The 26623-nt window shown below is 38.4% G+C and overlaps 1 protein-coding gene across 1 annotated transcript; it reads right to left on the bottom strand.

Moving 5' to 3' along the window:
* Positions 1–448: 448 nt before the first annotated feature.
* On the bottom strand, positions 449–22267 carry gfra1b (gdnf family receptor alpha 1b). The gene is made up of 10 exons (XM_067487558.1): positions 21666–22267; positions 21101–21409; positions 20162–20245; positions 9479–9657; positions 8905–9077; positions 8302–8411; positions 5880–6014; positions 4611–4810; positions 2379–2426; positions 449–1536 (listed from the first exon to the last, which is right to left on the bottom strand). The coding sequence occupies exons 1-10, from the start codon at positions 21703–21705 to the stop codon at positions 1384–1386; spliced, it is 1431 nt and encodes a 476-aa protein (XP_067343659.1). The 5' UTR covers positions 21706–22267; the 3' UTR covers positions 449–1383.
* Between the last annotated feature and the right edge of the window lie 4356 nt (positions 22268–26623).

The raw sequence follows: 26623 nt of genomic DNA on the forward strand, positions 1-26623 counted from the left end.
GTTATATCATGTTTACTTAACTTTTTGACCATTTCAAAAATAAATGCGACCATTTAGGAAGGAGGATGATATAAGTGCATCATTACAGCCTTTAATTTAGATGTCAGTGGAATCTAACAAGGAAGTGATTTTAAATGATGCACTTTAAACATTGTTACACATGTCGAGATGTTTCAAACAAGAGTTCAGTGTTTATTGTCATGTTTTACAATCAGTGAATGCCTTTTGATAATTAGGGTGTCATTAAATCTATAATAACTATGTAAGTGTTTTAATCTTTTCCCTCGTTTGCACCATTTCCATCAGCAGTAATTCCTAATAATTAATGTCCATTGGCTTTTGTCTTTTGGCATTTGCCTCACTTGTAGGTATGTACACAGTGTTTATTTATCAAACCCATGTCCATTTGCTCTCTCCCAACAGATAATATTGTGAAAAAGACAAACAGTGAAAACTAACAAAACATATTTGATTTAATTACAGACATTTTTGTAATTTCTTATTGTTCTCACTGCTGCACAGATAGGTTGCTGTTCCTTAAGAAAAAAATACTGGTTAAGATAACATTATGCACTTTGCCTTCAAAATATAATCTCACATTAAGTTCATCTGTAGCCACATGAGCGAAGGATCTATCCCATCACATTTTAGAAATCATAGCAACACTGGATAAAGCTGAGAGGCCTCAGTCATCAGATACTAACATAGACTCCCAAGAACATTACAGACATGTTACTGTACAAGCTAACGGCAGTATACAGTACTGTAGTAGAGCGCACATTTCATGTATTGTATTTGTACATGTTTTTTAAGAGGAAATGTAATAAAACCACAAATCACTAAAACAATCCAATCAATCTACAAAATTGACCTATAACTAATACGGAACGTGTAAATATGTCCATTCTGAAATATTACATATGAACACCTCTGTTTTCCTTCTTGAAATGAAGCAACTTTATTGACCCAACAAATCAGAGCACAGTAATGCAGAAGATGATGCGTTTTATCCTCATAAGCCTGTTCGGCACATAGGCAGTATATTCAGTCAAATGTGCAGCAGATGCACGTTAAAACAGTGTTTTCAAGTGGTTATCAGATCACACAGTTTATCGTTTAAAAAATTAGTTTTTCCAAGAGTGAATCTGACTATCAAAGTCACCCAGTTGCCCCTACAAGGCATGGAAGGCAAATGAGATGATATCTCAGCAAAAGCTTTAGCAGGTCTGTTCTAATAAACACGGACTGCTCAGTTCTATTCCACTGTTGTTTGTGATTTCAGCCGTTTTTTTTGAATTTCTCAAAAAATGCAGGGGTTGCACTTTTGCAAAATAAAATCAGTTGAATCGCTCCTTCGGAGCGTTGATCCATAGTCGTCACGTCCTACAAAAGCTGGAGACCTTCTAGTGGCAATATTATTGGAGTAAAGGCAAAGGCTAGTGTGACGAGCATACTTGAGGTATGTAAGCAGGTCATTTCTGCTGGTGAGCTTCTAGCAATGGCATTAGAGGCACTGGACTCATCCAGTTGATGATTCTGAGGAAAGAGACCACAGATTTTGTGAGTGAAAATCTCATATAAAATAGTTCATTCTTTTTTTTTCCTGTGGGCTTCACAGTAAATCTGTAATTTAAAAAATATCTGTAGCTTATGTGTACAATCGAGGTTTTTCAGTCGTACAATGTACAATTGACTTTATTTATATTTTGGCCACATTTGATTGATGTCTCATCTGGGGTGTTAATGCAAGTGTTGGTTTGTTGCTGTGCATTTTCAAGTTGTACATAAAAAGCCTGAGCAGAATCAAAGTGGAAAGATTTTACTTTTGGCTGAGATGTAAAAAATGGTGTATTGATAAAAACAAAGTTGCAACAGATTTCGTGAATAAATCATTACACGAAGCAGCAGGCTTCCCCTTCACTAAAGAGACAAAATGGCAGACGTTCGGACCAGTAAGGAATAAATGCACAGCTCATACATAAATGCCATTTCCATTTTTGCTTCTTCTGCAGTCATTAATAGCATCACCCACTGTTTATCTCATGTGCAAGAGCGGGTGATAATGTGCATTAATTAGATTTTTGTTTTTTGTTTTTTGCCTTGTCTCTGAAAATTCTGATAAATTTTGCACCACATTTGGAGGGAAGTCTGACGTGATAGGCTACACTGATTCATCTGTTTTGCTTCATTTGTCAGCTGTTCAGTACCAAAACAACACATTTATTTTTCAACTGTGAAAATTTGAGCTCAGAGCATATTTTAGTTGTTCAATAACCCAAATTAAGTGGATAATAGATGTCAGATTTTTTATTCTTATAATATCATTATATCCTGTGCACAAACACTTTTGTCTCTAAATTATACATAATGATACTCACCACACACGCAGCACTGTCCACTGTTTGATTTGACGCAAGTTTTTGGGCCTGGAGGAATGAAGAGAAGACACAGAGCAGAAACACATTAGGCTAACTCCTAATCATTTTATTGCATTTCCCCGGCATTGAAAATCTCAGAAAGACAGAAAGGCAATGACCTTTACAGCAGACTGATTCTTTTACATTATCATTTAGTGCAATGAAAACATTTGAGCTGTAATTAAAGAGCATGGTCTTCAACGTATGACAAGGTCAAACAAAATCATCACTGCATTAACCCAAACTCCCACTGTAACAAAATGGATGCCTCAATAATATTTATGATAATACTTTTAGTTCACACCAATTCTCATAGTTTTATATGGACATCATCATGTATAATAACCGTGTTCAAGAAAGATGTGTAAGATTCAAATGATTCTGTGCTTGTATGGGATCTCCTGTTTGTGCAGGCTCAAGGTTATGACAGTTTAATGCATTAAAACTTTTTGGAAAACTGCTCCAAACCTTTTCAGCAATAGATCTAAAAACCCACACACATTTGCACCCACACACAAACAAATACACACTCACAGATACAGAGATTGAGTACAGAAAATGATAAAGTGACTCCATAGAGGTTTGGGAACATAATAAACAGTCCACACATTTGTTCTTAAGTAGAGAGGATTTTATGAAGCAGGATTCTGGAGAAGAATGATTAATTACTCTATAGGAGGTCTCTCCTGCAAGATGTTTCACTGGCGATAAATCATTTTATCGCTATTAAAAGCCAATATGATAGATCGTCTCACTTAAAGTATGTGATATTATCTTATATAAAAATATAGCCCCATAGTATTTACAGTATCAGAGGAGAATAGCAGAGACCTGAAGTGTGTTGGTGAGGCTTAAGAGAAGAATTTAAGCAAAGTGCACAACTTATAGGGTTCAATGTCAAGATCAGCAGATTAAACAGATTTCCTGTGATTGCATTTGATATTTAAAAACGAATATCCATTTGGGTGTCATTTTCTGTGACTGCTGTGGACATTTTTGGTAGCATTTTCGGTAAGTCAGATTAGATCTTCTAGATTTGTGCATCTCTGCACATACTGTAAGTAAACTTTATCTGCTGAGGGAAATTGTGTGATATGATGAAAAGCCCCAGTATAGCTTTTCCTACCCTTAACCATACAGTGTTGGGGACAAACCGTGGTGATACTGTGTCCTTGTGCAGGCACATAGACACAGTCAGAGACACACCACCCCTGTGGGCCATTTGTGATGTTACTGTGGCAACCAATTAGCTTTGACATGACAGCTTTGGAAGCTCTGACTCCACACTGATGTCTCATCTTTCTGCCCAGGAGGGGGGATTCTGTGGATGCCATCATAAAACCAAAGCCGATCCATCAAGGTGACAGAGCCAGACGTCTACACTTAGACAGAAGCTCTAAATAGATCTCTACCTGATGTTTAGGTCACAGTTTAGATCCATCTACTTAGTCAGACAATTCGTTTTGGATATTTTAAGAGGTTTCTGATGCATGTACAATTTAGAAGGAGAGAATGGCTGCAAATGTAGAAGGACTGCATGTTTGACTTTTCATTTGACCTTATAACGGCTTTGTACTTTGTGTGTGTAGCTGCAAACAAACGTCTGCTTTAAGAAGTAGCTACGACTATTGAAACCAAATACCTTCAGTGTAGTGGTGCAGTTTCTTAAAATCCAGTGAACTTGCCGACTGTCAGGCTCCTAACTTAGCAGGGATGGAATTCAACACTCAAATCTTCATATTGTCATTAGACATAAATAAACAATGCTGCCAGATAGACTGAAAGCACTAAATTGTGCCATGGAAATGTTCCTCCTTTCATTTTTTTATTTAGAGGTGAATCTAAAATTGCCCGTAGGTGTGAATGTGAGTGTGAATGGTTGTCTGTCTGTGTGTGTGTCTCCGTGTCCCTGAGATAGACTGGCGACCTGTCCAGAGTGTACCCCGCCTCTCGCCCAATGACAGCTGGGATAGGCTCCAGCCCGCCCGTGACCCAAATAGGATAAGCAGTTACAGATAATGGATGGATATGTAGAGGTGTAATAAAGTGAAATACATTAATTTGGATAAATGCAACGGGAAAAAAATTAACCATCAAAAATGCTTTAGTCATTTAATTTCTACTTCTCTGTTTTAACTGTAAACAACTTACAGTCTTCAGTATATCAAACACCAGAAATTTTTAAAACTCTACCTGTAAAGTCCCACAGATGTGATATAATGAGTCGCCATCGAGATCCAGTTTGCTCATGTCTGTCAGCGTGTCCAGTGCATTGCTGGTTCTCTCTTTACCCCGCCGAGTGATGCTTGGCTCTACTACAGTAGGCTGAATCGGGGGTTGCGGCTGCCAAACTCCAACATCAGTACCGTTGCCAAATGCCTGGATAGCGTTTCCTGTAAAAAAAGAGTGTATTGATTGGTTCTATACATGAGCAGAATCTATGCTTTATTACATAGTTTAGAATGAAATGAACAGGTGAACTGAAAATGCTGCGTTGATGGAAGAAGAATACCGCAGTAATGTCATGACTTTGAATCAGTTGTAGTCTGTAGTCTTGTCTGTACGTCTAACAATTAAACAGGTGGCTTCCGTTTGAGCCTTCTGAAATAAGTGCAAATGACATGGCTCGAAACATTTTGTTAATGTCCACATAAAAGCTGCTTATAATTAATACTTTAGATAATTGCGCAGGAAAAGAAAATGACTTGACCTTTTACAAGAGCCTTTTAAAAGCAGCGTCTGACTTTAATAGCTATGAATCACAAATCTGTACAAAACTGAACTTCAGAAATGCCTGAAACAGGAAAACTTCAAAAATAATGTATGTATTGTAAAAATCATTACAGCAAAACATTAATTTGACAAGTAATCTCATTCGCCAAAAGAAGAATCGAATGCGGGCAAGAAAGTTCAATCGATTTAGTTTTACTTGGAAAACTGCATGAGCACGAGTTATTGTTAAAGCAGTTCAGGACATTGCAATTAATTCAGAATTTCTACGTTGCGGTATATACCATGCTTGAGAGCTTTGCTTATACAAGATTCACATTAAAGTAAACTGAATTTGAAGGGAGAATATGTCAAAGACCATCACACCCTGTGTTTGTCTGAAGCCATTTTATATTACATTAAAACAGGAACTTTAATGTTTGGCATTGGAAATAAAATATTGGTATTAAAAACAAAGCCTCAGCTTAAAAACTCTGAAACACTGAAACAACTATTTGCAGTTTTTTTTACTACCAATACTTTTCCTCAGTGACAATGCAGTTTTTCCAATGCTAAATACTTTATTCATGCCAAGCATTAAAGACCCTGTTGCAGCTCGATATTAAATCCTAGACTACTGTTTTAAGACCAGTTAAAATCTAGACGATATGACATCTTAGCGGGGGCCTTATAAAGTGTAGAAAGTTGAAATAAAAATGTATTTCTGCAGGGCGGCTGAATACAGAAACTCACGTAAGCATCGATTGTTGGTGAAGAACTCAGCAAATTTCTCACAGTCTGGCTTGCTGTTACCGCTGCTAGTGCAGTCACACCATGGTGACAAGCTAATGCCTAGCGATCGCACATAATTGGGTGTCATCACTGTACCTGCCACACAAAAGGGAAGAAAACCACTGTTAGTTACTGTAACTATATCCCAGTGTCAAAGCGGTTGCCCCCTGACTGGACGGCTGTGGTTCGCTCTCTCATTTTTAAAGCTCGGCGCACTGAATTAAAAATTTCAGATCAGCCAATCAGGACAAGCTTGTTCAGAATTGCCTTTTCTCTATTTACAAAATGCACTGGTGACCTCAGTGCTTCCCCTGGTACAAGGAGTGGAACCCACTGATTCCACTCACTGCCTTCACACAGCAACCTGCTGCATCATGACTGTTGGGCTTGCTGACTCGTACAGTGTTATTACATCACATAATGCACATTATTCTAAAACACACTTATATCAACAAAGGTGGCACATTGCTCTGCAGTGAGTTGTTAAGTGTTTTCCAGGATTGCTGTTGCTTACCACCTACTGGGAGTCAACAGCTGTGGCCAAAGCCGGCGCTCACTAATTCATGAGTACAAAAAACATGGAATTTTGGCTATTTTGTCATTACAATGTAAGCGAATAAAAGTGTTGCCCTCTTTTGTTAGAGGCCATGGTGTAAGTAGGCTCACACTTATTAGCTGCAATTGCACACAGCTTTGTGTCTGAAGAGACAGAGATGAGTGGTTACGGCAGTCAGATCTAAACTGTGTGAAGCAGAATCTGAATAGTGCAGATTAAAATGTCGGCCTGTTGAGTTTACAGTTGGTAACTGTTGCCCTGCTTTCACATCACATTACAACTTTTTTCCTTTCTTCATAATTAAACCTGCTAATGGAAAAACAGAACACATTTCATACAGCGATTTATTGACTCTAATCAACTGTACGGCTGCCATAAACCTATAGTATGTAACTTTATTTATATTTATTGGGAGAAATATGTCTCACAATATGTGTTAATGTGAAGCAGTTCTGTCAAAGCCATCTGTGAACCAGACATTTTGCTCTCAATACTAGTGAGTGATGCTTTACCATAATACAATACTTAAGTGATACAAAAAGAACATGAATAAAATGTTTCCTTTAAAGGGTATTATTTGCCAGAATCCCTCCTTGTCAAGTTCTGATTGGCTCAGCAAAATGCCACCACCGATTCTCAACATGCTAAGATGTCCTTCTCACATTAGTTGCGTTCATACTCAAGGTGTTAGAACAAATGATCTGCTAAATGAGGAATTTTAATTGATTCTAACAACTCGCCATCTTCACATGGAATCATGGCAATCAGTAGCTATTAGTAGGTAGTAGGTGACCTACCAAACCATAACTATAGTCTCACCATGACTGATACGCCATCGTTCAGTGGCACGACAATGTTAGAACTGGCTGAATAAATTGGATTCATGTTTCTGCCCTTGGTTAGGGCAAGGCTTTGCAAATCAAAGATGCTTAACTGATATACGACTTGTTGCTGGATAATTTCTGATTGCCACAAGAAGCTCTTCTTTCCCTCAAACACTTCAACGTGCAAGCTCAATCCTCTATTTCAGTCCTGTTTGTTTAGGCTCATGAGAAAGTATATCATCAATATTGCAATGTGACAAATTAATGTCATTATTTTGAATTATCACAATATATTGTGGAAGATACAATCTGGCACAGCCCTGCTATGAAAGTGCTTGCTAACATCTGTAACTACAGCTCGAGGGTTAATATTTATGTCTACAATGAGTGAGTGCTTGGCATAATGGTATGTGTCATGTAACAATAATGTGTTTACCGTTTCAATTATATTGATTCTGTTTAACAACGACTTCTTTTGTGGAAACGTTTACAGCTGTAGATGTTAATTGTCTTTTCCAATTGCTACGTATTTGACTTAATAAAGCCTTTGCTTTACAGCACTGCAGTGAATCCCTACTTTAGGCTTTAAAGAATGAACTTGCTTTCTGTGGAGCTTTGTCAGAAAATGAATAAACTTTTCACATTTTAATGGATTTTGGTTTGCTTTTAGTTGAGGAATGAATAGATCTGATTAAACCTTTTCATACATCATTTCTAATCAAGCTGGTGAAAGCTTCACATTGCTTTATACAGAAAACAAGCACAAATGGAAAACTGAGATTGCAGCACAGATTGACAAAACTGCCATAAATTTGATTCTATTTGTGAGACATTTTCTTATTTACTTCTTCCTCCTGCCCGATCTTCTAAATGGAAAGCAAAGCAAATCATCAGAAGAAAATCATAAGAATTGCCATGAGGTGCAGTACAGGTCTAGTTACAGCTTATAATTAATCTGGCAAATTGTGAGGCAAATATTAAAATGCGTTAGAGAATAACTTACCAATAAGACCTGAGTAAGACAATAGACAGTCAGCATAGTTCTCCCTCATACAGCCAGATATAGAGTGAACTTCTGGCTGACAGTTGCTGATGAAGTCTGCCAGTCTTGACCTAAAAACAAAGCAAATCAAATTGTAGATGTTTATTTCCTATTAGATGTGCAGGCAAAATGCTTTATAACATTTGTTATCATTGGTTTGGTCATTTAAAAAATAATGTTTTCCAGTATCATTTCCTGCCAGTTTACAGTGAACTAAACCTCAAATCAACATTTCCTGTCAGTTATCACAAATGTTCAGTTTTCATTTTGTCCTTTGCACAAGCAGTTATCATCTCCTAAAATAGACCATCTGAATGAATCCTGAAGCTTGCTGCAGATAATATGTGCCTCCTAGAAATTAGAGTCACTTTTCTAATGCGTAAACTAGTTTTTGTTACACATGCACTGAAAGCATATGAGAAATCTTCGTTGTGAAATGCTGTTTTTTGTTTTCTATTTACAAAAAAATCTAGTAGTGAAGAGCATTAAACTGCATATTTGTAAAAAAAAAGATTACAGCGAGGAAAAAAGATGTCTCTTAAGGAACCATCTGTGGCATTTTACCTGCAGATGTAGTTTGTCTTGCATGTATTCTGAAGAGACAGGCAGTTAGGTTTATCTTTGTCCTCATAGGAGCAGACAGGCACAATTGTTTGTCGTCTGCGCTCTGCACATGCCGTCTGATCCCCCGCTGGACAGGAGCAAAACAGCATCCCGTAGCTATATTTAGTTGGTACCTTTTTTTTTTTTTTTTAGGATATAAGAATAAAAAGCACATGTTGACACAGTGGTGTTATAACCTGGAATGCAAAAAAATCCCCTTCCAGTCAACTCACAGGTACAAAACTCTCATTTCCTATCTCATCTAAAGGAATCGTCCAGTGCAGCTTCCACTTATAATAAAGTAGATGAGTAAAAAAGGAAGAGAGCACAGATTTGTTATTGTTTCCTTTCTACTGGTTTTAGTGGTAACAGTGAGAATAAGATTATGTAACTGTAGCTAAAGCTGAGAGTCAGCCTAGTGTGGGATTGCTTCTTGCCTATTATATTTGACACCTGGCTTTGGTGTTGGTTTAAGTGCCAACATTTGACCACAAAAAGCTGCATATAGCTGTCAACATTAGCAAGCTCAAATTACCTTGTCAAAGAACTGTCGTAGGGCTTTGTGGCATTTGCGCTTGTTGCAGACCTCAGAGGCAGACACCCTGCTGGTACAGGGGTTGATGTAAGCAGAGCGATACTTCTTGCATGTGTCATTCAGGTTACAGGCTTTGGCAGCATTCAGACAATTGTTCTCCTTTGTGGATGCAGGCTCAGCTAAGACAGAGCAGGCACACAGTACAATTTTATATTTCATAACGTAATAATTATTCCCTTTGTGCACAGATTATATTGTTTTGTTTAGAGATTAAAACTAGTCATCAGTATAATTGAACAAAGTCAATAGTGTATTAGATTGTTTCAGAGAGGAGGGGGCTCATAAGCAAAGATTTTGCTGCTGTATAGTTCATTTAAAGGAATTCAAAATATTACTGACATAGGATAATCCTGATTTCCATATAAAAGTAAAGCATCAACTTTACTTTTATATGGAAAAGTAACGTTTACTTTTATATGGGATAATAATAATAATAATAATAATAATAATAATAATAATAACTATTATTATTATTATTATTATTATTATTATTATTATTATTATTATTATTATTATTATTATTAAGTCCAATTTTTTGATAGCCAGAGCTTTATATCTAATGTGAAGAAATGTCTAAGATAATGTATATAATGATATTATAAATTATGTGAATAGAGAAATCTTTTGCAGAAGATTCACTCTACATTATCGCACTAATTTGTTGCTCCGGTTGTTCCATTTGTTGCAGTCACTTTGTTACATGTTTGAACTCTAAATTCTCTGGCTAAATGGTGTACTCCAGGTTCTTATCAGATTCCTCTCAGACCTCATTAGCTTTGACCTTTATGATCCAACTCGGTTACACCACGCTGCACAGTCACTTCAAGGTGACCTTATCACTTTGAATTAGACCTCAGCGCAGACTGCTAATCTTTAGTTTCTTATGAAAAAGTTACTGCTTACCATATTAACACATCCAGTTGTGTGTTTGTGTAACATATCTCAGTCTTACACGTTAGATTTTTATTTTGTGAGAATTTATAGGAAAAAACAAAATTTAGTTTTTTTTGGTGATGATTATAATGAGAAAGGTGTTAAAATAAAATGTGTTCATTTTCAAGGATCCAAGAAATCTTCAACACATCATTATCATTCTGTCTTTTTCTTTACAGATTAGGCCACCTATAAAAGCCCTTGGCATCCTTTGGCACAATCTCTTCCTAACACATTGTATTTCACAAACTATTTAATAGTTACAACAAGAAATAAAGATATGGGGTCTGTATAATGTACAACCCCAATTCCCAAAAAAGTTGAAAGATGAGTTAAACCTAAATAAAAACAGAATGCAACGATTTGCAAATCAAATATTTGTTTCACAATAGAACATAAACAACATATCAGAGCCATTTCATGGAAAATATTAGCTCATTTTGAATTTGATGGCAGCAACACATCCCACAAAAGCTGGAACAGGGTGATGTTTACCATTGTGTACCATCCCCACTTCTTTTAACAACTGTCTGTAAACAAGTGCGGAGACCAGTTGGTAGAGTTTTGGGAGAGGAATGTTGTCCCATTCTTGTGTGATGCAGGATTCTAGCTGTTCAACAGCCCTGGGCCTTTGTTGCCAGATTATTCATTTTATGATTTGCAAAATGTTTTCTATTGGTTTGAGGTCTGGACTGCAGACAGGCCAGTTTAGCACCAGGACTCTTCACCTGCGAAACCATGCTGTTGTGATGGATGCAGTATGTGGTTTAGCATTGTGTTGCTGAAATATGCAAGGTCTTCCCTGAAAGAGACGACGTCTGGATGGGAGCATAACCTCTAAAACCTCTATGTACTTTTGAGCATTGATGGAGCCTTTCCAGAAGTGTAAGCTGCCCACACCATAGGCAGTAATGCTCCCCCACACCACCAGAGATGCAGGCTTTTGAACTGTCCACTGATAACAAGCTGGATGGTCCCTCTCCTCTTTTCCGCAGGACACTGTGCCCATGACAACTAAGTTGGTTCAGTGTCTTGCTTAAGGACACTTCAACATGTGAATGGAGGAGGCAGGGATTGAACCAACAACTGTGAGATTGGTGGACAACTGCTCTAGCTCCTGCGCCACAATGAGCTAAATGAGCTTTGGTCCAGAGAACACAGCCGCGTTTCTGGATCGTGTTCACATACGGCTTCTTCTTTGCATGATACAGCTTTCACTTACATCTGTGGGTTGCACAGTGAACTGTGTTCACAGACAGTGATTTCTGGAAGTGTCCCTGAGCCCATGCAGTGATGTCCAGTAGAGAATCATGCCCGTTATTTATTCAGTGCTGCCTGAGGGTCACACACATCCAGTTTTGGCCTTCAGCCTTGCCCCTTTGCGCACAGAGATTCTTGCTGATGCTCTGAATCTTTTCATGATATTCTTTTGATAGTCTTCACAATTTTAAGTTGAGGAACATTTTTCTGAAATTGTTTCACAATTTTTGGTGCAGTTTGTCTCAGATAGGTGAACCTCTGCCCATCTTTTCATTCGAGAGACTCTGCCTCTCTCAAATGCTCCTTTTATACACATCCTGCCAACTTTGTTTGGAATTGGGGTTGTAGATTATGATAGATTATGATGACAGGATTGCCCTCACCTTGATCCTGAATTTGGAAACATCCAGACCACCAGTAGTTCCCTTTCATTTACCTTTACTGGACCTAATTAACACCACACAAGCTGCAATATTATGGGTGAACTTAATGAACCTCTCTATAATCCGTGCTCCATGAAGTTTCCTGCCACTTTTATTCACATGATGTGGGACTAGGGTTGGGTGCTTGTCCATTGTAGGGATGACCACAGAAAGTGGAATATGCAACAATTTAATCTAAGGACCCTGATTCAACTGCCAATGTTAACGTCGCGGAGCCACCAAACTGGGATGCAGAATGTCTGATTTACATACTGTATATATATTCTATTTTTTATATAAAACATGAAATATTTAATATTTTCATATAAAATATGAAAATAAGTCTCTAGGCAGGGAGACAATTCATCTCTTTCTTCCCTTTTCTAGGTCTAAGCAGGGTTAGTTTTTATTGTTGTTGTGCCAAAAAGCAATTTTCTCTCCTAACCTCAACATGTCCCCTAACCCTGACCCTGACACCTCCCACGGACAGCAATGTGTTTCTAGCAGACTTTTTGGAGAGCGGTCACTTTTTGGCACAACACAGGCTCCCTTCCCTTTGTGTAACTTCTATACTGCAACGTAAGCTTCCACACACAAACACTTTCTCCGTCCCTCCTTGTCACATTTCTAGCTTTTTTTTTTTTTTTTTTTAAATAATGAATGGTCTAAAATTTTAAGATGACTTAGACTGAGGAATAACATGGGTGTTTATACACTTTAATATGTAAGCCAATGTCACGAATAAAATTATGGATCATGAGCTGATAAAAACGACTCAAAAAACTCCACTAGTGTTTCATTTTGAAATGTGACTTCAAAAATGTGACTTTTTCAAGGCTCTCACAACTGCAAGTGTGTCCACGCACAAACAGTAGCTCTGCATTTTTTAAATGATGTGTCATTTTTAAAGGATCGTGTAGGGTGGTCAGATGACTGATAAGTGGATGGTGGACACCCAATGTAAGTCTCCTCACTCTCTCACTATTGACATTAGAGTCTTGTCTTTCTTAGATGTTAATCACTGCACATGAACCTGCTGAGCATACTTTAAATTGTGTGTTTTGTTCTTACCCCAACCCAATCATTTATCCACTGGATTTCTGTTAGTGATTTAACATAGGTTCTATTTTTTTGGGGGGGGGGAATAAACACCTGCTCAGTCACTGTGCTGCCTAAACCAAGTCCCTCATCGTTCTTTTCATCATAGCAGAGGCACTCACTGGTCAATATACTCTTATATCTTATTCTTCTCATTTGTTGTCATTAAAATTCTTCCTGCTCCATTGGTTTTTGCAAAATAACACAAACTGTATCCTCAGCCTCTGTATGGAAGAATGGATTCTCTAATTTTGCCTTTTGAGGTGGAATTGAAGCTCACTGCACTCTGAGCCATGATTAAATCTGAATACATTCTTGAACTTTGGGTTAATCACGTATTACAAAACCCATTACTTACACCTGACAAGTACCTAGAGATGTGGGCTGTGATCCTTTAGTGCCTCTTTATGGCTCCTGGGCCATAGGTGCAACAGTTTTACCTCAGTTACTCCTATCCATAAGGAAAAAACTTCGCTTATTTACAACAACAGTTTATATTTTCAGGGTTGTTAGGTTAAAATACGGCTTTATTTGTGTGCAAGTAGCTGACGGCTCAAACTAACTATGAGTAAGGAGGTTGAAGCTGTAGGTCACTGAATGACTCTGTACAGACATAACACCCCGCAGCAGGACAAAACCTTTTCTATTAGGAGTACTTTTGCATTTAATAAGCGACTTTTGGGGTCATATTTCCTCTGTTTCATGAATAATTTCAAGGCAAGCCTTATTTCACTGTCTCTAAGATGAGGTTCATATTAATGGTAGAATTATGACATTGACAGTTTAACAACTACATTGTTCAAATTTCATGAGTACATTCGGAAAGTTGAGCTGTGACTAAATGTCTGTGCCTTGTTCTCTGTTGCTTGTGCCATTTAATGGTGTGCGTTACACAGTGATTGTAAATAACCTTTGCTTGCATCTTATAATCCTCTTACTGTCTTTTTCTTTGTCAAATACACAGTGAAGTATCTTATTTAATTTGGTCACCAACTAAACAGTACAAAAAAGGTGATTTTTCGGTTACTTCATAGAGCACAGCATCATATCTTGTTAAAAGGCCGCTAGCTTAAGGAGAAACAAATCTCACTAAGCCTTCTTACGTTGCATCCCCCAAGCAAGGCCACCACGTTTTCATTGAAGCAGACGAAATGACAAGCCACTGTAGCAAACACTGGAATCTGACCCTTTGACCTCTAACAGGTTGATACAAAAGACCTTTTGAAGGCTTTCAGCCTTGTAGGGTTAAATAAAATCTCAAAGTGGATGTTAATTATAGGCTGCTGGGGGCTGTATTCACTAATACTGTACATTGAAGGTGAATATGAGAACTGTAATGCCTTAACTTGTGAAATGCTTGGTGAAAGTAGGTGATTTATTTGCCAAAGTATTTGTGGAACTGTTCCAATACTGTAGATCAGTGAGTTACACAATACAAATAGAGTAAAACTACTTGACACATGGCATGTACCTGTGTTGGGGAACTGGCCAAAGAGCTCAGCACAGTTTTCCTTCAAATGGTTGAATCTGCTTTCTACACTGCTGTCTATAGACAAAAAAAAAACAAACCCTTTGAAAAAGGCTGCAAGTTCAATAAACACTATTTCTTTTTTTAAAATAATGCAGTGTCCAAATCCTTGCACATTGTACCTGCACAGTTTATCAACTGATTTCAATAAGTTCTAAAATGTGATCAAAATCCTCGTCATTTTATTCGATAGAGAGTTTGTCAGAAGAAAGAAGTATATAGTAGTTACCTTTTTTTATGTTACTTGGATTATTTTCAATTTCAGCTCAGAAACAGTTCCCTCAAACTGTGTATGTCATGGATATTTGATATTATGTATATATTTTCTAACATCTGCAATTGATAATTAATTGGTTTTATGTAACTTCAAATATATATTATAACTATTAAAATTATATTTGAACTCTTATTTCTTTCCCCCAAATCAAGGTCATTTACTCCTTTAACTTGAAAACCATGCGTCCACTCATTGCTCTGCTTGTTTGCTTGTTTGTCAAAATACAGAAAAAAAAAACAGGAGTGGTCAAAGCCTTCTCCTTCATGGAGCTCTGCTTTCTATCAGGCTTTCTGCCAGCATCACTAAATCAGTCTCAGTATTTATGAGCAGACCCAAGACCCATTTATTAAGTGCACCCATGTAATTAGTAAAATCTCACTTAGCTACTGATGCATTGGCTAATCCTTTCAGCCTCTAGCCAGTCATGCATCCTCCCTTGATTTAAAGGGTAGCAGTTCAGTATTGCCGATGCCACATTTTGTATAATTGTAATAAAGCTCACAAAGATACCAATGTTGGGCTGTAGGACCATGAAGTCTTTAATCTATGCACCTATTTTGTTGGAGAGAATGAAAATCCCTGCAGACAAGATAGTGATGGTAGATTTTTACAATATTTAGGGATGGTGGCCTGAGAAAGTTCCTCAAACATTTAAATGTTGTTACTTGAACTGATTATCCACATAGTGACAAGCATCATTTTGCCAACCTGCAACTACAGTTTAAAGTTTCAGGTTGTTTGTGGCGCATCATGCTATGATACGCTGATTATGAAGGTGAGGTAAAGATGACTGGACATGGACTACTGTATTACTGTAAGTAGTGCAAATGGTCAACCTGGTTTATCTTTTCACCTGTAGGAAAGCCACAGCCACTGATATATTTTTGACAGTGTGGATGCCAGCAGCAGTGTATTGGAGTGTATGCAGAGTGATTTGCATGTAAATGAGGGTTTCTATGGAGCAGAAATGCACACAGAATGAATGATTGTCTGTTTGTGTACATATGTGTGAGCACGTGGGAACAGGGTGTGAACTAATACCATGCCTGACTGAAAATGTTCTTCTGCGTCACTCTCAACTTATAGAATTTTGTTTTTCTATCTCAAAATGATGATCAGCCACATGACTGCATCACTCATGGTTGCATATCAACTTGGCTGCCAGCACACAGTTAGTCACTGCTAACTTGTCTCTGTGAGGAATTTCTGCTTTGCTGAGCTTTTATATCCCAATAACCTTCATATGTGTCAGTGGCATGAAATGGAGGGAGTGAATAGTATTTGGTATGATCCATGTTCTAAAATAATATTTAACATTTTTATGGACTTTTAAAGCTTTGTATATACAAAAACATGACATATTATACTTGAACATTAGTTTATAGAGTCACAACATCTTCTATGGAGGTGGGCGGGGCTGGTTGGGTAAATTACTTTCCCACAGGAGACTGGAGATTGAGTCCAGTGTGAAATTTTCAGTTGTTGTTATTATGAACACGAGGATAATATATATGTGATAATGGCCATGTCATCACTTGATATACGTGACTTTAAGGAAACTGTCATTTTATGCCTATCCCTGATATTTTTTATAAATCCGTCTTTATTTAGCTCCTTAGCCTAACCCATGTGTCTTTGTGTCTAAATCCAATCACTTGCTATTTTTGCACAGCTGTAATCCAGAGTTTTGAGTGCTTAGATTAGAAAATAGTGAAATGATAGCCACCATTGTTGGGCTTTTGTTAGACATGGCAGCCTCCATTTTGGTGCCATTTCCACAGACGCATGGTGTCCTGGAGGTGCACTTTTTAACAAATGCCCCCATGGATCATATGAGAGGGTATAGACAAACAATGTATGCATAAAATATTCTGATTGACTTGATGACTGTAACAGAACAAATTACAAAATCACATGTATTCACCTACAGTAGCTAATCAGATAAGAACAGTTATTTGGCTTTGAGTTTTAATGCAGTACAGTGTGATGCAATTTTCCAAATCTTTCCAAGTTTCATGTTTTGTATTAGTATCAGGAAATGTGTTGCCTGCCATTGGGATTTTGTTTTACTGTTAATGTAGCTTTCTGTAGGGGTGGACACAACACCTGCATTTACATGCTGTACAGTAAAGTGGCAAGTTTTGTTTTCTCATAATGCCCCTGACTTTTAAAGTTTTAATATTTGATTATGCAGCATATAAGTGAATTTCATACTTCTAATCCACAACTTGTGCGTATTATTGGGTTTTGAGCTCCCTCTGATGAACTCAGCTGGAATAAATTGTGTTAGTCTGCGGTTACAGAGGGGCAGAAAGAAAACAAAGGAGAAGTGTATGAAAGGAAATGCCTTCAGATGATTTGCTGATGTAGCCGAAAGCAGTGTTGTGTTAAAAAGGATCAGCAGATTTAAGCTGTTCCTTCTACTCTTGTGATGTTCTGCTGGCACAGTTTGCTCATCCTGTGCAGTATGCACAGCTCACAGGCCAGTTGGGCCAACAGCACAGGACAAAGCCTGCTGAGGATTGAACCACTGCTTCATGCAAGTGGACGCACTGAATCATCCTTGAGATCTTTGTGATGGAAAATCACCCCATGAAGCTTCATCTTCAGTTCTCCAGTTTATTTGGATTTTTTTATGAGGCTACTGATGAGCTCAGAGAGTACACTGGGAGCCGGAAGTAAAAATACTGTGGGGACTGGATGCCAATACGGAACAAATGAGAACACACTAAAGAGCAGACTGAAATAACTGAATGTATTTCCTTGTCTCTACACAGTATCTTTTTCATAAGGAGTTGAGAAGGTGATTGTACATGCAGACATAATCTGTAATATTCCTTGTTTTCTCAACTCCCACCATGGCATTTGAAGATGCTCCAGGTGTATTTATAATCAGCCCGAATTGTCAGTAGCTCGGTGTAATTAAATCATGACTATGAGTTTTACTTATTAAAGCCCTCAAGAATCACATTAATATGATTTTACGTATATAAACACGGTGTGTATAGTAGAAGCTCTCTTTCCCCCCTATAAACACCGTTCTGTAGCCCCACCGTCCTCCGAGTCTGCACAACAGCATTCGGTTACCTCTCTGAAAGGAACGTGTTCATTGATTCATACATGACACGGTTTTCATTTGAGGTGCTCCTGAAGACTGTGTTCTAGCAGTTATTGGCTCAGATGCCACAATAGTCAGTTTGAAGTAATTATTTTATAAATACACCATTTGTGAAGCTTTCTGCAAAACCCATAGATAAGATGACAGACAATGTGTTGGCTGATCTTCTGACTTTCTCCAGCTCCTACCGACTTTGTTGTATGTAATAAGTGCTAATTGCTTTTAAGCAGCCTAACATGCAAAACTAAGTGATGGTAAGCAATAAAACATCCGCTTCACATCAGCATGTAAACACTATTATTGTGAGCACCTTAGGTTGCCTTTGGAAACGCTGATCTCACAATAATTCTGTGGCCACATCCTCACAGAACCGGTAGCATGGCTGTTGTAGTGTCATTTAATAATAGAAACCTCAGCAAAACGTGTACATGTAAAGCTACTGCATAAAATCCAACTAAATCAAAAACAGAGTGGGAGGAAGGGTTTAATAGCCTGTAGGTTTATAGTTGTTTACTTGGAATAAAAATTGATTCAATGTAAAACATTTGTTTTCTGCCATTCAGATTGAACATCATGTATTAGCCATTGGACCCGTGGGAGCGTATGGATCATTTTACACTGGTTCACGTGTATTATCTTACACATGCAGACTGCCTGAGGCTTGGCTTAGTTGCATGGAGGAATGAGGTCACTTATGGTAAATGGATTCCTGATATCTAACCCATTAATGTATTTATTTTTTTAGCCGTCCCTTTGGCTCTTTAAGCACATTAAACTGGCTACTCAGCTATAGCTATATCTCTGCATCCCAATTTATCTTCCTTAACTCATAGAGGTGAGTGCTTCAAACATTAACACCTGATACTGTTAAAAAGATGAGCACATTCAAGGAAAATCTGATTTTTAATCAAGATTTAAACATCTCCCACTTGTTTACTTTTGATGTTTTTCTAATTAATAGTTTGTCATTTTAACATTTAACTTATTTCCTTAGCCCCTTTTGCACTTTCAGTTTTCTTGCATTAGTTATTCTTTGCTTCATATTGCTAGACCTACAGTATTGCGGCACTATGTTTGCACTATTCCAGCACCAGACTAATTAAAAAAACATATTCTACTTCGTTTGAAATACAGTTAACCATTAAGTCATGGCACGTGGAGCCGAGCCACTGTGATACGCTAAGTGGATTGAATCACAGCAAGAGCCAACGAGTTAGGGGGAGAGAGACAGGATAAAATGATCATTTTTTTTACTGAAATGGTCGGTGGCCAGTGCAGCAGACGCCCTCCTCCTGCCAGAAAGCTTCACGTTGAAGAGTGCCAGAGAGTGCTGCACTTGTGCTATCAGTGCTATTGAATGCAGACAGATGGTTAATTGCTTGTCTCTCTCACTCGTGTGTGTGTGTGTCTGTGTGTGTGTGTGTGTGTGTGTCTGTGTGTGTGAGAGAGAGATAGAGACCTCAGCAGATCTAAACATGGTCCACCTGCACTCCATTGACATTTGAGGACATGTATGGCATTTGGAGCTACAACAACAAACCATTTGTGTTTTTTTTTTTTTTTATTCCAGGTAGTCAGGCTCCTGGAGCTCAAACAACACAGACTCTACTCTAAAAGGATGATTAATTCAAAACTAGCACATAAATGCTACTTCCTGCATTAGTACTGTGACAGTGGAAAAACATGAGGACCTCTCATCATTGCTTTGAGAGCTGAAAGTGAAATATGCTAAATTACTCTGCTTTGTGTACGGAGGGTCACAGTGGCAGATAAAAGCTTTTGTCACAGATAATGGCCGTTGAAAGCTGCAGCCTGAAACCAGACAGTGACAGAAAAGGGCAGTTGTCAAATAGTGACAGATTAGTAGTTGGGATGTGGTATCTTAAACTGGGTTTAAAGCATAATAATGGGTGTATACAGTGACTTAACTTTGCACAGTGTCCAGACCTGAACCTGAGAACAGTTTGATGTAAAAACAGCATCTTACCCGCTATGATGGGGGCCAGGCGGAAGATATCAGAGAGCCGGCTATTGACTGGTTCATATGGAGAGTATTCCAGCAAATCATTAGCTGCACAGAAAATGACATTGTCAGTGATGAGTGCGCTTGAAACTGTGAGTGTGTACAATTTGTTTTTTGTTGTATGGTGGGACCCAACATTTCTCTACACGCCTACATGTGGAGCCATACATGTTCTTGTTGGGCCCAGATGTTGGGTAGAGTGAGTGACTTGGTTCAGGTTTAAGGTCATTTTGGGTTGGTTGAGTACTGATTACGGTGATGGTTAGGGGAAGACTCGAGTCAATGGAAAGTCCCCACAGGGAAATAATAACGTGTGTGTGTGAACATTTTTCAATTAGGGGGCACATTCAGTGGGAAATGGGGGCAATTTTTTAATTACTCATTAAAACCTAAGTGTTTATCACGTAGACATTAATGCAGTTTCATTACACAATGTTACATGTATCTGTATGTTAATCTAACAACAGGCTGCATCATAATTAGTCACTGTTCTGAATGCATTTGTTCCTGTTCCTGACTTCATGAGTAAACCTGCCCACTGCAGTGTGACGAGGATTTGCAGTAAGGAGGTGATGATAGAAAGTAATGGCACATTTTCTCAAAGTGCCTACAATTTGAACTAGTGTTTTCCTTTTAAGCTACTTCAGGCATGTCAGATGCAAACATCATAGTAGAACTAGACAGCTGTTCTAAAATACTGCATTTTTACCTATTAAATTACACACTATTTAGCAAACTTGTGAACTACTTGCAGCATTTAAAATGCTGCACAAATCAGTGGTAATAATATAAAATAGTACATAACTTTATATAACATTTAGCTTATGAGAGTACAGTTGAAATAGAAAAGTGAAAACGTATTAATCTGTCAAACAGTAAGGAATTGATTGCTCTGAATCATACCTTGCAAGCTCTGAAATATGCTCCAGAAGATCCTGAGGCAGTTTTTCTCCTTTTTCATGCCTCTTCTGCACCTGCACTCGTACAGAGGGCTCTGCTTCATGGCATCTATAGCGTTGCGGCACTCTCCCTGCGCCTCGGGACCCGTGACCGCGCTGAAGTTGCTCTCTCTCCCCGCCACACACTGCCTCATCGTCCGGTACTTGGTGCTGCAGGAGTACTCCTTTAGACACTGCTCACTGGCCTTCACGCAGTCCACACGGACGGGCAGGGAGGCTGAGCTGCTGTCACCCTTCAAGGTGAACACGGAGTCTGGGAGTGAAGAAGTAAAGTAAAGAAGATTGTTGTTGTTGCCAAATAAAGCATAGAGATAAGTCTGATTGTCTATAATCGCGCTCCAAAAGCCAGAACAAATCACACAAATTAACATCTGTTTACCCGTTTGGGTCTTTCCTCATTTCCACTGTTTATTGTACTGAGCTGTAAAGGAACTGGCTCAGTTTATCAATAACCTAAAATATATACTAGAACACACCATAGAAGTTCAACAGATGGATGTGTCACTTACCCAGGAAGGACAATATAATGACAAAAGTTGGTAAAATCATTGCGTTTTTGGGATTTTCGTGCGTAAAGTTTAAAAATGCGTCGTGGGGCGAGAACTTATCAGACAGATCGGCTCATCTCCATGCTGGGCATCATGTAGGTTCAAATGATGATGCATTCTGTAGATCCAAGAGTGAGAATTCCAACTCTCGAGCTGAGTCCAGCAGCTGAAGCCACACTGTGCAGACCAGCCGGACTTTCGGACGATCAAAAAGAGCAGGGGAGACATAAAGAAGCGCGCTGCTGGACCATTTCCCCTTCACTCTGCTCCCATCAGCTCCACAGTTTGTCCTCCGCTTAGTCCACACGGACAGCGCGGGTGTGTTTGATCCGACACAGGAGCTGTCAGTGGGTTTGAGGACAAAACTTTATAGCCGCGACCAAAAAGAGTTGGGAGAAATCACAGAGCAACCCAAAGCCAATCAGTTCAGTTTCACTTTAACTGTCCATCAGAGCCACCAATTTAGAGTATACATCCCAAAAGCTGGACAAATACATCCCGTTCGGCAGATGGAAAGCCCCCAAACTACCGCCCGATCCGGACCCTTCTCCACTCTGAGAGAAACTGAGGCTCGGGATGTTTGGCGTAAACGCGTGACGTCATGCGACCATGCGCACAAAAACATAAAACGACGCAAACAGTTTACATCACACTGCTCATATCTCTGACGTCCAGCAGCGCGTTACTTCTATCAGAAACTTTCAGCTGGATAGAGCTTGTTTTTTCTTCTTCCGTGGAAAATCAGCATAAAAGCTGATTTTGGCCATCAGGAGAAAATTGGCCCCTGGGCACAGAAGTTGAAGGGCCCCTCAACCTTTTTTGAGGGGTCATTTTACATGTGTTTTTGAAGTTTTGTAATTTTCTGTACATTTAATAATTCGACTTTCTGGACCTTTTGTGTCTGACTTTGGTCATTTTGTGTTTCAAGCTGTTTGGTGCCCTGTTCTGGTGTTTTGCATGGTCATTACTCTTTCTTCTAAACTGCAAAGGCTCTGGCCCTTTCATTTGATGGAGCGGTTACATGTTTTTTTTTTTTTTCATTCACACAAGTCATTTTGCAAAAGCTTTTATTCAAAGTGATTCGTGTTGAAGAACACACACGCAGGAGCTGGGGTTCAGGGGGTTTAGTGTCTTCATCAGTATCAGGTTTCCCACTGTATTTTTTAGGGAAAGTGGTCAACTTTACCTGTAAAAAAAAACACCTCTGCTAACACGTAAGCAAACAAAAAAACAACCATTAGTGAAAACCCCTAGAGGTCCATTTTAAACAGCAAATTCAATACGCACTGCATTGAATAACGTTCAGTGCAGTACAATGCATATTGACGTTCTGGGACATTAACATGGCAACTTCAGTGATTAACAGACAGGATGTTACAGGATCTGGTTCCCTTACTGTACTCTCGGCTTTTTAAAAAACCTGATTAGCTTGATGAAAATTATCTGGATTATTTTAGCCTGATATCAACACGTTAGCATCATATTGTGTGTCTTGTGGTAATTACTTAGCCTACATGTGACATAATGTATGCTGTGCTAGTGATTTACAGTATTCAAACTGTATTAGACTATTTATTTCTTGTGTAATGTGAAAGGTTTAGAAAACATTATTATTAGAATTAATTTATCAGAATTAATAAGCATTGCTGATTTTACTTTCACTTTACCTTTAGAGGAAATGTAACTATATAAGTTGTATAGCCTGTATAAAGGGAAAGAAAACTTAATCAAGAAGAAAATCAAACCTGAGTGCCCAATGAAATATATTAGTATCATTATAAAAACTCAACCAACTACATATAATTCACGTCGCATTTCCTATCTTAAAAAGCAGACATGAAAGATGTGAAGGTTTCTGTGTAGCCTCCCACAGACCTAACACCATGAAAACGCACTATTCATCGACCAGTCCTTTTACTGTGCCTGTGGAGAATTTTCTCAAGCAGTTTTCATTGTATTGTTAACTGAATGGTACTTTGTCATCTCTAATGAAGTGTTTGGAGATTATTGGAGGGCCCTGTGTAAATGGGCACTGGGCTATTAGTCCAATAAGTCAATACTCTCAGTAAAGCCTGAACTGGGTGAGTGCACCAGCTCACACTAAGTGTTAATCATTGAATCTGCGTTTGCTGCATTCAGTATTGTGCTGGTTAACGTGAATCACAGTCAATTCGTTTTTTCTTCACATTTAAAGAGTGAAGGGATTCATGAATGAGCAGCCGAAGCAAACAGGATAATACGAAACAAAATGTTTAGTTCTTTAAATACAAACCACAGATCTAAACATGAGATAGTTAGATACGGCTTCCGGAAGTCATTGATTAGTGTTGATTCATTTCCCAGTGGAGGTGAGGAAGCCATCAGTTGTTATGTCACCTGTCACATTGCTAATGTTGTGTTTCCTGCGTATGATAAATCCTGCTTAAATCAGCTGAAACTCCGAGGTCCCTCTCCTGTCCACACCAGGACTCTTTAGTACCTTGCAGAAAGCTCCCTCTCAGCATGATCCATCTCAGACGCTTTATTGTCATCATTCATTTGACATGTCTCCAACTGAAGGCTTTGCTGCACAAGAACAGGAGCAGGATGAGCTTTATTAGAGGGTTAATAATATCATCGTTGTGTGTATATCACAAGATCAACACTAACCGACTACTGGGCCCGTAGGCAAGTCTTTGCATCTCTGACAGTAGGCCTAGTCACTTTGTTGGTTATATAAATAACTAGATTATTCATATGTAGAATTGATGACTGGATGTTTCTCAGTTGCTTGTAATTACAATAAAACTACAGTAAGACTGCAGACACACACCTTTCACAACAATCTGTTTTTTTCAGAGCAAAGCAGTTCTTCAAGTTAGAGTTGTTAGAGTGGCAATTTTCTGACATAAATAAGTGCAAAACTGTCCCTTCTCAAACCGGTCCAGCATAATCAACTTGTCCACTGTCCGTCTGTGTGCTCACTGCGTTCCAGATACTCACAGTTGTGTGAAAATATGGCTAAACACAGAGCATATATCCATGCCAAAATATGAATGGCATGAATATGCATGAGAAACACAAAAACACGGAAGCCTAGGAGCTGTGTATTTAGCCATGTTTTGGCTCAGTGTGATTCACACTCTCATAGCTTTGAACATATGCAACATATGGACGGACAATATGTGTGTCCATTTGTTTTTGCCAATATATGGCAGCTCCAGGAAACGGACGGCAAACTGCAGGAGTAGTTTGAGAATTGTGTTTGTTTTTGATTGGCGATTGTGAAATCTGGACACTTTATTTAGAAAAGCATAACTTAAAGCTGATTACAGCTGCTGTCTTTGCAATATGTAGACTTCTGTTAGACCCTCACTGTCTCAATATTCTTTTGGAAATGATTGAATTAATTTAATGTGACATGGATGTTTCAAACATTGTTAATAAAGCAACACTCACATACAGCATGTACGAATAACAGATCTTCTAGCCGTTACACATTTTTTCACATGACGTATCTTATACACTGCTGTTAATTAAACATCTACAACTTAACTGTGTATTATTATTAACGACTCTTATTATTATTTTGGTTGTGGTTATGACGGCCACTGTAGGGGACAGAAGGCAAACAACAGATGGTTGTATATTATTTATAATAAAATATATAATATATTTCCTGCTTGTATGTGAATCAATTTAAAACCTTTGAGTGACATTTTTGTTTTGAGAACCGATTTTATTGGATAAAGCAGGTTTTTTGTGAGACAGAGACTCTATTATACCATCGCATCATTGAAGGGGAAGGGAAAATTGATTTGGCTTTCAACCCTTGGTAAACTAGAGAGGCTGCAGTACCACCTAGTGGAAAACATCACCCTGCACAAGCTGCTTATACCTGCTGAATCACGGTCCGCTCTCTGGAAAACATTTAATCTAGATTATAGTTTTGGCTAAAACACAACATTACACATATTTTTCTAGTAAAGGTAAATCAGGTGTTCTCCAGTCCCAAATGTTTTATTTGAAACACCTAAGACACCAAAACCTAATATAAATCTTAAGTAAAATGAACCTACAGATGATTTTTCACTAGGACTGAAAGAACTTCTTAGGAAATTAACCCAATTTCTTTTCACACAAACACCCAATTCATTTGCTGTCACAACCATCATCTTTGTTGTGTCATGCCTGTGTAGCTGATTTTTTATATGACACATTCCACCTGCCTTTGGTGGGTCACTTGCTGTGCAGGGATCCTCCAGGACCCACAAAGCCGTTCTACCCTCTTTTCTTCCCACTGACTTATGAACACATCAAATTACTTTAGGACAAGCTTATTTTCAGCGAAATGTTTCCCATCTAAATGAAAGCAACAGTAAGAAATTGGATGGAAAAGACACTTCCATACAATCCAGAGATTTCATTTTGATAAAGTACATTGCTTTCCATGTTTTCTATATCAGAAAACCTGCTCTTCTGAACAAAATAGCTCAAACAATCCAGGATAGTTTCCATGCTTTCACCATAGGTTTCCCCTGGAGAACTGATGATCTGATTAGATTTTGGGAGCACCTTGCTGCATTAATTTGCATATCAGAGATGCACATGGAAGAAATGCAGGTCATTAAGCAGCTTGAAAGTCTCATGTTTGTCTCCCAGCTTCCCTGAGGGACAAACAAGGTCAGTTTGGTTGTGATTGCCATCAGGAAAAGGTTACTTTGATTACACTAAAGTAATGGCAACAACAGACTTGAGATGGGATCGAGGTTTGGCAACGGTGAAAACATCAGTGTAGACAAGAAAAAGATAAGATGTGCATCCTAGAGCTTTAAAGCTCATCTCTCAAGTCCTCTGACCCAGAAAAAAAGAAAGATGTTTGTGTGCTACCATGTTTCGTGCTGTGCGGGTAATGGAGAATGTGGAAGAAGTTGCACTTG

Source organism: Channa argus, chromosome 20, assembly GCF_033026475.1.
Source record: "Channa argus isolate prfri chromosome 20, Channa argus male v1.0, whole genome shotgun sequence".
In the NCBI taxonomy this organism is placed as follows: domain Eukaryota; kingdom Metazoa; phylum Chordata; class Actinopteri; order Anabantiformes; family Channidae; genus Channa; species Channa argus.

Coding starts and splice junctions, on each gene's coding strand:
- gfra1b (XM_067487558.1), bottom strand. CDS start 21,705: ATGATTTTACCAACTTTTGTCATTATATTGTCCTTCCTGG. Junction 6,015..8,301: donor GTCTTACTCAGGTCTTATTG/GTAAGTTATTCT, acceptor TTTGTGTGGCAG/GTACAGTGATGACACCCAAT. Junction 2,427..4,610: donor ACATCTGTGGGACTTTACAG/GTAGAGTTTTAA, acceptor TCATTCCTCCAG/GCCCAAAAACTTGCGTCAAA.